Genomic DNA, 13388 nt, shown 5'->3' with positions numbered 1-13388 from the left:
CTGGTAGGCTGTTTGGAATGAGAAACAGAAACAGTAAACACAGACTTAGAAAGTCCAACTTTCAGCCCCCCTCCCCACCATCAATCAAACATCATTACATGACTAGCTAGTAGCCTATAAGTAAATAGCCAGCTAACCATTTACACACACTCTTTTTCAGAGTCACACAATAGCAAGTACAGTAATGTTAGCTAGTTATCTAGTAGGGTGATCACTAGTTTTTATTTTGTACCTTTATTTAACTAGGCAAGTCAGTTAAGAACAAATTCTTATTTTCAATGACGGCCTAGGAACAGTGGGTTAACTTCCTTGTTCAGGGGCAGAACAAGGCTCCCCAAATTCTATCAGCATATCGGTTGTGCTACCAGGGCGGCCAAACCCTAGACCACTGTTATTCTAACTTCCGCGATGCATATAAGGCCCTCCCCCGCCCCCCCTTTGGAAAAGCTGACCACGACTCCATTTTGTTGCTCCCAGCCTATAGACAGAAGCTAAAACAGGAAGCTCATGCCCTCAGGTCTGTTCAACGCTGGTCCGACCAATCAGATTCCACGCTTCAAGATTGCTTCGATCACGTGGACTGGGATATGTTCCGCATTGCTGCGAACAACAACATTGACGAATACGCTGACTCGGTGTGCGAAGTTAATTAACAAGTGCATCGGTGATGTCGTACCAACAGCGTCTATTAAAACATTCCCCAACCAGAAACCGTGGATTGATGGCAGCATTCACGCAAACCACTGCTTTTAATCAGGGCAAAGTGACCGGAAACATGACTGAATATAAACAGTATAGCTATTCCCTCCGCAAGGCAATCAAACAAGCTAAGCGTCAGTACAGAGACAAAGTGGAGTCGCAATTCAACGGCTCAGACACGAGAGGTATGTGGCAGGGTCTACAGTCAATCACGGAATAGAAAGGAAAAATCAGCCCCGTCGCGGATCATGATGCCCAGACAGACTAAACAAGTTTTTTGCTCGCTCTGAGGACAATACAGTGCCACTAACACGGCCCGCTACCAAAACCTGCGGGCTCTCCTTCACTGCAGCCAACGTGAGTAAAACATTTAAACGTGTTAACCCTCGCAAGGCTGCAGGTCCATACGGCATCCCCGGCCGCGTCCTCAGAGCATGCGCAGACCAGCTGGCTGATGTGTTTACAGACACATTCAATCAATCCATATCCCAGTCTGCTGTCCCCACATGCTTCAAGAGGGCCACCATTGTTCCTGTTCCCAAGAAAGCTAAGGTAACTGAGCTAAATGACTACCGCCCTGTAGCACTCACTTCCGTCATCATGAAGTGCTTTGAGAGACTAGTCAAGGACCATATCACTTCCACCCTACCTGACACCCTAATTTGCTTACCGAACCAATAGGTCCACAGACGATGCAATCGCCATCACACTGCACACTGCCCTAACCCATCTGGACAAGAGGAATACCTATGTAAGAATGCTGTTCATCGATTACAGCTCAGCATTTAACACCATAGTACCCTCCAAACTCATCATTAAGCTCGAGACCCTGTGTCTCGACCCCGCCCTGTGCAACTGGGTCCTGGACTTCCTGACGGGCCATCCCCAGGTGGTGAGGGTAGGTAACAACATCTCCACCCCGCTGATCCTCAACACTGGGTCCCCACAAGGGTGCGTTTTCAGCCCTCTTCTGTACTCCCTGTTCACTCACGACTGCGTGGCCATGCACGCATCCAACTCAATCATCAAGTTTGCAGACGACACTACAGTGGTAGGCTTGATTACCAACAACGACGAGACGGCCTACAGGGAGGAGGTGAGGGACCTCGGAGTGTGGTGTCAGCAAAATAACCTCACACTCAATGTCAACAAAACAACGGAGATGATCGTGGACTTCAGGAAACAGCAGAGGGAGCAGCCACCTATCCACATTGACGGGACAGTAGTGGAGAGGGTGGAGAGTTTTAAGTTCCTCGGCGTACACATCACGGACCAACTGAAATGGTCCACCCACACAGGCAGCGTGGTGAAGAAGGCGCAGCAGCGCCTCTTCAACCTCAGGAGGCTGAAGAAATTCGGCTTGTCACCAAAAACACTCACAAACTTTTACAGATGCTCTCCAGAGGGTAGTGAGGTCTGCACAATGCATCACTGGGTGCAAACTACCTGCCCTCCAGGACACCTACACCACCCGATGTCACAGGAAGGCCAAAAAGATCATCAAGGACAGCAACCACCCGAGCCACTGCCTGTTCACTCCGCTAACATCCAGAAGGCGAGGTCAGTACAGGTGCATCAAAGCTGGAACCGAGAGACTGAAAAACAACTACTATCTCAAGGCCATCAGACTGTTAAACAGCCATCACTAACATTGAGTGGCTGCTGCCAACATACCGACTCAACTCAAGCCACTTTAATAATGGGAAAATTGATGTAATAAATGTATCACTTGCCACTTTATATTATTTATATTAGATCATGTTTACATAACCTACTTTATTCATCTCATATGTATACACTGTACGTCATACCATCTACTGCATCTTGCCATCTTGATGTAATTAGATGTATCACTAGCCACTTTAAACAATGCCACATTATTTTATGTTTTCATAACCTACATTACTCATCTCATATGTATATACTGTACTCCATACCATCTATTACATCTTGCCATCCTGATATAATGTATCACTAGCCACCTTAAACAATGCTGCTTTATATGTTTTCATACCCTACAATACTCATCTCATATGTATATACTGTACTCCATACCATCTATTACATCTTGCCTATGCCGTTTGGCCATCACTCATTTATATATTTTTATGTACATATTCGTATTCATTCCTTTACACTTGTGTGTACAAGGTAGTTGTTGTGGAATTGGTAGATTACTTGTTAGATATTACTGCATGGTCGGAACTAGAAGCACAAGCATTTCACTACACTTGCATTAACGCCTGCTAACCATGTGTATCTGACAAATAAATTTGATTTGGATTTGAACGACAGATTTGTACCTTGTCAGCTCGGGGATTCAATCCTGTCCAACGCTCTAACCACTAGGCTCCGCTGCCGCCCCACAGCTACCACAAAGTTATAAACCCTGCCTATATTCTACATTTTTTACGACAGACCATTTTGACTTTGTGGCTGTGCTATCTAGTGGAAACCGCTAGCTAGCATTCATGCTAGCTAGAGAATAAAATTAACCTAGCGGCTGTGCACATAACTTAACATTAGCTGGCCAGATTGCCATTATCAAGACACTCAATTAGCTAGCTTGTCTAGCCACAAACAGTTATGATAATTTAGCCACGATAACAAATTACGCTCACTTGAGACTGTGTGATATTAGATCACTAAGCGCAAGTACTGGACGAGAGTGCATGAGTGATTCCACTTTTCCATTCCTTCTGCGTGTGCATGTGAGCCAATCTCGTCCATGTAACAGCATGAATATAAAACGTTAATAACTTTGGCTGTGATTGATAAAAAAATAATAACCATCAAAGACAATTAATGGAAAAAATATTGATATTTTTGGCACAAAGGTGATAACAAAAGTATCGTTTTAGGAATTTTGTAAATGTACTTCTCTATGGGGGCGGCAATCGAGAAGAAATGACCGAGTATGAACAAAAAAAGCAGACATCCGTTTTCTTTACAATCAATGTTTTACATTGCATATCAAAAATATAATTTCACTCGTGATCTAGCCTGCCATGAGGCTCTACTGTAGCCTATACCAGGGGCGAAGCTTTCACTGGGGAAGGGGGACATTATGAAATTGCATTTTTGACCCCCACGGTTTTATCATTGGAATGTGATACCAAACAAGGCAACGATGTGTTTTAGGACCACCTGGACGCCTCCGAGCGGTCGGGTAGGCTGTTTGGAGTGTTTATCCGACTGGATAAAAACTTATTTTTTGCCCCCCCCACTTCTAAAACCAAAGTTGCGCCCTTGGCCTATACTATACTTATTTCAACATAAGCATACGCATAAAAAACAATATTGTTCCTTTTGTATGTGTAACAGTGTAGGTTCCGTCCCTCTCTTCGTCCCAACCTGAGCACGAACCAGGGACCCTTGCACACATCAACAACTGACACCCACGAAGCATCGTTACCCATCGCGCCACAAAAGCCGCGGCTCTTGCAACGCATGGGGAACAACCACTTCAGGTCTCAGAGCGAGTGACGTCACTGATTGAAACGCTATTAGCGCGCACCACCGCTAACTAACTAGCCATTTCACATCGGTTACATATGCAGGAATATGGCTTTCAGTTTCAACTCTTTTTTTTCAGAGACTAGTCTTCAATGAACATCTCTGCAAGGAATACTAAAGCAATTCATGCTTTTCTTAGGTCCTACAATGCACATTTTATTGACCAAAGAATATCACAGTCAGGACAGCATATACATACAGTATAGAGACTAAACTCTATTTTTACAAAATACCATAGATTAAAAGTCAATCACTTTATCAATAATAGTCTCTGGAAAAAATATATTCATAATTTTATCGTAAAAAAAAAATATCCCAATCATTTCAGTTGCAAAACAGTCCACAACAATTGACATAGTCCACATCTTTAGTTCTTCCAACGATAAAAATGGATTTGGTGTGAGAGTAACTTTGCATAGGCTACAAGAACTGCTCAATGTTACTATGCTCAGTCCCACTGCTGGTTCTGGTGTTTCCATGGAGATCCTAACTGGATAAACAGTGGGGCAACATCTTCAGCAGGTAATGGAGACAGTCGTAGAGTATCTCTGGAGTACTTTGAGTAGCCATTGTGGAAGAGCAGGGCACTCTTGACTGAGAAAGAGTCTTGTCCCACACGTCTGTGCTGGAGACCCCGTTGTGGCGTTGGCTCTTGAGCACCGTGTAAAGTTTCTCCACCCTGTCAGTGCACTTTCTCTCTTTACCACTGTGGGAACAAAGAATGGAAACATATGTTAAATAATCCAAGAGTATATACCTCCCATAAGATGAATTGATAAACATCATCAGTTTAATATCCAGGTCCATTTAATGTGGTCTTTACCGGGTCTGTCGGTCCTTCATGCAGGGCTCTACAGTGCGACCATTTTACTTACATATGCGCTTAAATATTTCGCTGTACGACCTGGAATTTAAATTTACAATTCTAGCTTCATTACCTCAAATATTTTTCATTGTGCTCCTAAGTTTATTTGTGTGCGCCAATAGTTTTCAACTTAGGCGCACACGTGCTTCTTGTAAAAAAGGTCAGCGTAGAGCTCTGTCATGTTGGATGTGCTGTAAGATCTTTGTGTTTTGCCTGCTTTGAAATGAGGATGACTCTGTGTATCTCATGTGGCAATAAGAAATGCATGAATTAATTAAATCCAATGGCCCTGATCCAAATGAACAGGTTGGAGGTGCCCTTTAAAAAATGGTATTGCTAAAATTGATATTAGTAATTCGTATTGACTATTTGATTTGGTGGTAAGAGTATAATTAAGCAATAAGGCCCAAGGGGGTTTGGTATATGGCCAATATACCATGGTTAAGGGCTGTTCTTATGCACAACACAATGCGGAGTGCCTGGATACAGCCCTTAGCCGTGGTCTATTGGCCATATATCACAACCCCCCGATGTGCCTTTTTGCTATTATAAACTGGTTACCAACATAATTGGAGCAGTAAAAATAAATGTTTTGTCATACCCATGGTATGCCATGGCTGTCAGCCTATCAGCATTCAGAGCTCGAAACACCCAGTTTATAATATAAAATCATACATTTTCATGTATTAGTCAAATAGTCATCATAATATCTAAAAGACTTTGAAGTTTGACTTTTTATTTTATTTCCTTCTCTTACTTTCTCACTCGTTCTATTTCATCTCCCTGTTTCTCACAGAGCAGGTCTCACATGGTCCACTGGGTGTGTCCTAAGTGTCCTATCTGTCCAGATGGTGTTCCTGTGAGATCCCTGTGAGAGCCTTGTTGACTGCACTGTGCATGGGCAGTAGGGAGGAGGGGGGCCCTGGTCACTCGAGCTTTGTTTGACGGGGCACACTTCCTTTGTGTGTTCGCCCCAGTGTCATTAACACTGAAGTGTGGGAAGCACAGGAGCACGGCGGCTCTCACGTTCCACTGGGGCAGGAAGGGGGAGCGTGTGACTGGGACACAGGCAGGGCAAGCAGGTGTGTGCTGTAGCAACGCTGGCAATCTAAATGTGTTAGTTTACAAAACTCAATTATGGATATATACTGGGTTACAATGCAGACTATTCATGGCAGTTACAACTGTGCAATGTTTATAACACATAAATCTACTACCTGACAAATATACAGATCACACCAAAGTCAAACTTAAAACGTAATGTTGCCCAATCATCACCCCATTAGTACATCTTTACATGACATGGCACCAAAGATCCAAGGGTATGAACAGATCCTCATGGATATGAAGTTAGGCTATTGAAAGCAACCTGTTTGATTAAGCTAGTGGACACACAGTAGCCCCATGAGCTATTTGACTCACAGTCCTATCTCAGTCTCACACCCACGTGTGCCCTGTGCCAAAACACTTTGTGCTCACCCTTTATTCTGTGATCCTGGCAAGAGACGAGCACACTCCTTCCTCTGGGGTCACCACTTTCCCAGATCCACAACGCGGCGCCATGTCCGCCCCCCTCCACTCCCTCTCCCTGCCTGTTCCTCCATCCCACCCATCCCTCTCCCTCCCCATCCCTCCACCTGCTCCCTGGAGGCACACTCTTTGTCCCCTCAGCAATAAACACTTCATTGAGCATGTGGCAGCCCAGCATCTATCAATGCCCTTCCCAGCCCTCTCATTGGCTCCGGACTGTGAGAAACTCCAACAAGCCCAAGACCCACACATTCATATGGAGATTTAAGAGTATAAATAGGAGGGAGAACCAGAGGGAAGACAGCACATATCCAATTGGCTCTTTACTGAGACTTCAGCTCAACAGAACTACTACTGCTATATCCATTGGCACCAACTATGATTAGACAGATGACTAACCCTAAGCAGCACCTCTCACTTACTAAGGTAAACAAATGCTTTTAAGTCTTTGAATACATAAATACATGTTATTCTTATTCTATTGCTGTTGATACTAGTACAGGGCAGAACAAGTTGACTAAATTGTTCCTTGTTTTCTCTTTGTGCAGATAAGGAAGCCAGTGGTGGAGAAGATGCGTAGGGATCGCATCAACACCAGCATCGAGCAGCTCAAGTCCCTCTTGGGTCCCGAGTTCCTCCGCCAGCAGCCCGACTCCAAGCAGGAGAAGGCCGACATCTTGGAGATGACTGTCTATTTCCTGAGCCGCCAGCAGCAGGCAGGAAGTTCCTCCACTGCAGCAGCCAATGAGGGCTACTCTCGCTGTGTGCAGGACGCGGTCAGCTTCCTGTCTCAGTGTGAGGTGAAGACACAGTCCTACAGCTCGCTGCTGAGCCACTTCCAGAGCCTGCAGAAATCCAGCCAACACAGTCAGGCTCCCAAGTCCTTCTCCCCTCCGGGCTCCCCAGTCCACCAGGCCACCACCAAGGGTGTGATGAGCCCCGTCTCCCATCCACTCTGGAGGCCCTGGTAGAGCAATGCTTCAGACTTTTTCATGTCAGACAAACGGAATTGGACAGGCCAGTCTATATTATGACAGGCATGGACAGTGGTGTTCGGAGTGACGGAGGGCTAATTCTTTTGCATTTGGCAAGAGATGCTACGTCGATAGTCTTCATCCAGATGAAGCAAGGGCATATTTTGCCAGTATTCCTTTGAAAGGAAGGGTTCTATGAAATGATTCAGATTGGTTTGGATACATACTCTGTATATGAAAATGTACACTGAATTAACAGTGTTGCTATTATGCATGTTCTTGTCTGAGGACGATAACTCTGAAAGTATTATGCAATAACATACTTTTATTGTATGTCTAACCCATAATGGGTTGCTACAGTTTTTTTAGTGTCTGTGACACCTGTTTTTTGTTTAGCATTTAAAAAAATTATATTTATAATGAATTGTCACAATGATACAATGTATCAATTTGGTGATGTATGAATTTTATACTACAAATGGATCCAATGAATCTACTTTAAATGTACATCATGTCATGATTATGTAAAATGTGTTATTAATAATGCAAATATTCAATGTTGAAGGAAAATGCTAAAATGTTCATTCTAACTTCGAAGAGACACCATTCATAAAGAGATTTTGTGTATTCAACACGAGTTTGTGTAAGTTTGTTTGTTCACCTTTATTGATTTAAATGACACTTATTTGGAGTGACATGTCATAAAGCTTTTGAAAATAAATTAACTTCAATTGAAGTTTCTCAACATTTACATTTTTGGTTCTATTTTCTCTGTTGTATTGACTCATATCTGCATAAAGTTCACCACCCACATCCATTCTGATGACATCAGTAGTATGGCTAACTTTTTCATCCGCAAATTTATAAAGACGACAATATACTATCTAGTAAGTATATTGATTGACTATATTCACAAACCTAAATCTAGATTGTGAGGAGCACCTATCCCACTGCCCAGAGATGTCAGATCGATATTGGTTCCTGGTTGACAAACCCAAACCTTGAAACCTATTGTTGATTTGCGGTTGGACAAAATCTGTGCCTAAAATAATGACTTTTTGTCGGAGGAATGCATGTCCATAACTATGAAGGGCTCCCATCAAGAACACCACATTACTGAGGACACCTGTCTAAATGTATATCCTATCTACGATATATGCCTATACTTCACTCATATAGAACATAACCTATTCTTTTTAACTGGTTCTGTCACACCAATTAATCACACTATGGATTAAGGAGTGTGATTAATATCGTATGATATATAGTATGTCCTGATCTTTAGCAGTACATTTAGGATCATTGTAATAATGGAACAACAGTGCAGAGTAGTGGCAAAAAGTGAGTCACCAACTTGAACATCTATATAGTTCTTAAGAAGAGTAAACTTTGATGACCTTAAACTTCAATATTTTAACTATTTTTGTCAAGTTTTTGTTCCAACCTCTTTGCTTACACACCAGATACAAATAATAAACTAATCATGGTTGTCAGTCTAGGCAATGACTAGCTGAGTCACATGTATTTCACCCCCCCCCCGCCCCCCAGTGGCATGGCTGAAGTTTCTCAGGCTTAGTCCTGCAGATGGTCTGGTGGTGGCTATGGCCCCCTCTCTCCCTCCAACCAGAGATCAAACACCGTGGCTAATGTGATGTGTAACAAGACACACTTCTATTGTCCCCTTATTGAGGCCAGTGAATAGACAGAGAGTGTGGGAAACAGGAGCTAGCACACTCCCAAAGGCACAGGGCTGATGGGAACCTGCCTTACTCCTCCACAGGCCTGGCAGTCCAGAGTGTATGGCAGGAATTGAGTCTGTGGGTGGGTCACTGTTCACACACACTTAAAGAGCCACGGACAAAGGCTAGCCAAAACTGTCTCGTCACCACACTGTCAATGTGGGCAACTCACGGCTAGCCTGAAAGGGAATGTCTAGCTAACAGGTAAATCATTTTTGTATAGATGAAGTTGACAAATTCCCATTTATGAGTAGCTCTAACTGCCTTCATGGAAAACGTTCAATGTTCATCCAGGCCAAAGTGGAAGAAAAAGACAGGGCAATCATGTAGCTCTTTGTCGATGTGCAAGGCCCCATTAACTAGATTTTTTCCAGATGGCCTGTGACATAGGGTTTCTGTTTGTCATGTGACAAAGGATCAATTAACATTCCCAATGGTGCATTGGGGGAGCGGCCTGGCTTTTGTAGCTCATCTACCCCAGTGCTGGTGACTGGTGGGAAACTAGGGGGAGAGAGTTCTCCTCACAGCACCCACAGGCCAGGCCACACATCTGTGACCTTTGCGCTGCCTGAACCACAACCATGGCACAGTGCCAGTGACTGTGGCATTGTCCCCAGTCTCCCAACCCTGGCCCAGCAGCACATAGTCCATCAAAGATCATAGATAGAAATTCTGGGATTTTTCTTGGGAAAGTAACCATTTAGCTTATTAGTTACAGTGTTACACTGTAGTGTCTCTTCTTTGTATTCAATGCCATAATATTTACCTCCAGGAGATATAATAACTCTTCAGTCATAGGGCTACTTCCAGTTGGAAAAATAAACTGTTGCTGTGAGATAATGCATTCTTGAATGAACCTTTCCTGGGTGCAATAAATCCACGCGTGGGCATGAGTTGTCTTGAGCTTTCCCACACTCAACAGCCAATGAGAACAGATATACAGACAACAGATAACACAATGGTTCAATGACTCAACTGTCTGTCAGTGGGGAGACTGCTTGTCTGGACGGAGTGTGTGTGAGGGGTTAGTGTGAGGACAGTGTGGTGTGTGTGTGGGCACACAACCTCCTCCCTCCGCATACCGCTGGATGAGTGAGAAAAGTCTGAAGTATACATAAGTGTGTGTGATCCCCACATTTCAACACAGCGACAGCCTGTGTCTATGTGATTGTCTTCTGTATCAGACATTAGCATAATTTAGCATTAGTATCACTTCATAACAATACTAGCCTACTGGTTATTATGCCACTAACTTTAAAAAGTGTTGTAAACACTCTATTGCACTATTGGCTGCTTAAATAAAATGAATTGTATCCGAATTTTATGTCTTTTGTCGAAACTATGCAACAATTAAACTCATTTTTGGTTAATTATGATGAATATTGCTTGGAGAAAGAAAACTCTAAAGATTAATTTTATTTGTGAATTCTATACTGGCTTGATTGTGTTAGATGAAAGGGTTCTCAGGACGTCAACTAGAACATTTAATGAACTGAAACTACTTAGATATTTTCTTTATGGTCTAAATTTAGATATTTTCTTTATGGTCTAAATTTAGATATTTTCTTTATGGTCTAAATTTAGATATTTTCTTTATGGTCTAAATTTAGATATTTTCTTTATGGTCTAAATTAGATATTTTCTTTATGGTCTAAATTTAGATATTTTCTTTATGGTCTAAATTAGTCTCTTTGAAGAGGACTCTTCCCTTCAGAAGTGTGTCTCCGTTTCACTTGTTTTTACCTGTCATTATGTTGGAATGTTAATTGCATGTATAATGTATTAATGTATTATTAATCAATAGTTGCTGCTTATCTTGGGAAACATCCCTGTATTGCCTCTACTACCCCATTACCCATCAAGTTATTGATGTTTCTCCTATTGTTGCGATGGGCAGCCCTGTGGTCTCAGTAGTGTGGGAACCCCAGCTGGGCCTGGGCCACATGGCTTTGTCATGCTAATCCCTTGCTATATAAAGGGGGAGAGATCCCTCAGAGGGCCCAGACCACACTCTGCAGCCCAGGAAAAGTAGCCGACAGATCTGTCACTCTCTCACGCAGACATGGCTCCCTGCTTAACTAACTTCTCCTCTTTCCACCATCTGAAGTTCGCAGAAAAAGACATTAAGGTATGTATTAGGTTCAATCAATGTATGTGTGTGTATACAGAATAAAATTTGTATATTCATGTATATTGTGGCTTTTTGCAGTATTAGACTGTATTTCTTGGTGTCATATATTAGAACTGTCGACTAATCAAATGTTCTTCTCTGCCTCCTCAGATAAGGAAACCCATCGTGGAGAAGATGCGGCGAGATCGCATTAACGGCTGCATAGAGCAGCTCAAGCTCATCCTGGAGAAGGAGTTCCACAAAGAGGACCCCAATACCAAGCTGGAGAAAGCCGACATCCTGGAGATGACCGTGAGATTCCTGAGGCAGCAGCAGCAGCCACAGCCGGCTCCATCTCAGAGGGACTACAGCGAGGGTTACTCACAGTGCTGGAGGGAGTCTCTGCAGCTCCTGTCTGGAAGCCCCAAGAGAGACACCACCACCACCTCCGCTGGACCTCTTCAGGGGCTCCAACAGCAGCTCTCCTCCCAGGCCCAGAGATCCTGCAGCAGCCCGATGGTCTGCTCCACTTCCCCAGTCTCCTCCATCTTCCGTCCCACCGCCACGCTCCAGGACAAAGGAGTTAAAGGTCCAGTCTGGAGGCCCTGGTAGAGAGAGTTACTGGAGTCACTGTAAAACCTGAGGGAAACACTGGACTGTATGTCCCTCACTATGTAGGAAATATGCATTTCCAACCTCCTCCACTGTTGTGGGTTTACTGAGCTCGTATTGTCACATCACATTGATGGCCAGATATGGTGGCACATTTGATTTCTGGCATATGTGAAGTGAGGGTAGTCACTTTTTTGTGAAGATTGTTATTTCTCTTACTTGTTTTATCACATTAGCTTTTTTTTGTTTGTATTGAAGAATTTAGATAATTATTGAGTTATGATATTTTATTGTGAAATTTGAATTTATGGTGAAATTATTGCTTACTCCAGTGGAGTTCATGTGTTATGCTAGACGTGACAGTAACTACAATAGGCTACTGTATTTTCACCAGCAATTATTTGAGGATATTTCTCTTTTATTAATATGTTATGTTTTGGATGGATGTATCTTTTATAAAGGGACTAGTGTGTTGGTATACTTTGTAATAGCACTGTTGTTATTATTCTGATAGTTTTAAGAGCTTCTTTAATGCAATATAAACTATGTATGACTTGTATGACAATAAAACTATAATAACAACCTGTCTTTTGTCCAGGATTGTTCTTTTTGACCAAATTGTAGTGGATCTTGCAGTCCACCAATTCTGTTCTAACCAGTTCATATGATCCTCCTCCATGAAATGTCTTCTCACATTTGATAAACAAATTCAGGAAAATCCACATATAACTTTTGCAATAGTTTCCCTTTATAGGCATCTGTACGGGTTTAAATCAGCTGTCCCATCCTGCCACCGCAGATACCCAGTGAGAGGGCACACAGACAGACGGGCACTCACACCAACAGAAGGCAAGGCACCTCTCTATGGCCTGCTCATACAGAGTCTTCAGAAAGTATTCAGACCCCTTGACTTTTCCACATTTTGTTATGTTACAGCCTTATTCTAAAATGTATTAAATAAATAAAACATCTCAGCAATGTACACACAATACCCCATAATGACAAAGCAAAAACAGGTATTTAGAAATGTTTGCAAATTTAAAACAGATAAAAAAAGATAACCTTATTTACATAAGTATTCAGAGCCTTTGCTGTGAGACTCGAAATTGAGCTCAGGTGTATCCTGTTTCCATTGATTATCCTTGAGATGTTTCTACAACTTGATTGGAGTCCACCTGTTGTAAATTCAATTGATTGGACAGGATTTGGAAAGGCACACACCGGTCTATATAAGGTTCCACAGTTGACAGTGCATGTCAGAGCAAAAACTAAGCCATGAGGTCGAAGAAATTGAGAGCTCCGAAATTTAGAGCTCCGAGACAGAATTGTGTCGAGGCACAGAT

General features: G+C 42.8%; 2 protein-coding genes across 2 annotated transcripts; both read left to right on the top strand.

Annotated features, from left to right (window-relative positions):
* The first annotated feature begins 6891 nt into the window (after positions 1 to 6891).
* LOC106566807 (transcription factor HES-5) lies at positions 6892 to 8335 on the top strand. Its single transcript, XM_014135222.2, has 2 exons — positions 6892 to 7036; positions 7159 to 8335. The coding sequence occupies exons 1-2, from the start codon at positions 6989 to 6991 to the stop codon at positions 7579 to 7581; spliced, it is 471 nt and encodes a 156-aa protein (XP_013990697.1). The 5' UTR covers positions 6892 to 6988; the 3' UTR covers positions 7582 to 8335.
* Positions 8336 to 11322: 2987 nt separating this feature from the next.
* Positions 11323 to 12631, top strand: LOC106566929 (transcription factor HES-5). The gene is made up of 2 exons (XM_014135530.1): positions 11323 to 11451; positions 11605 to 12631. Exons 1-2 carry the CDS (start codon positions 11386 to 11388, stop codon positions 12043 to 12045), a joined length of 507 nt encoding a protein of 168 aa, XP_013991005.1. The 5' UTR covers positions 11323 to 11385; the 3' UTR covers positions 12046 to 12631.
* Positions 12632 to 13388: the final 757 nt, after the last annotated feature.

The sequence above is a fragment of the Salmo salar genome, chromosome ssa13 (genome assembly GCF_905237065.1).
Source record: "Salmo salar chromosome ssa13, Ssal_v3.1, whole genome shotgun sequence".
NCBI lineage: Eukaryota > Metazoa > Chordata > Actinopteri > Salmoniformes > Salmonidae > Salmo > Salmo salar.
Note: the sequence above shows the minus strand (reverse complement) of the source record. Positions and strands in the feature narration are given on the sequence as shown.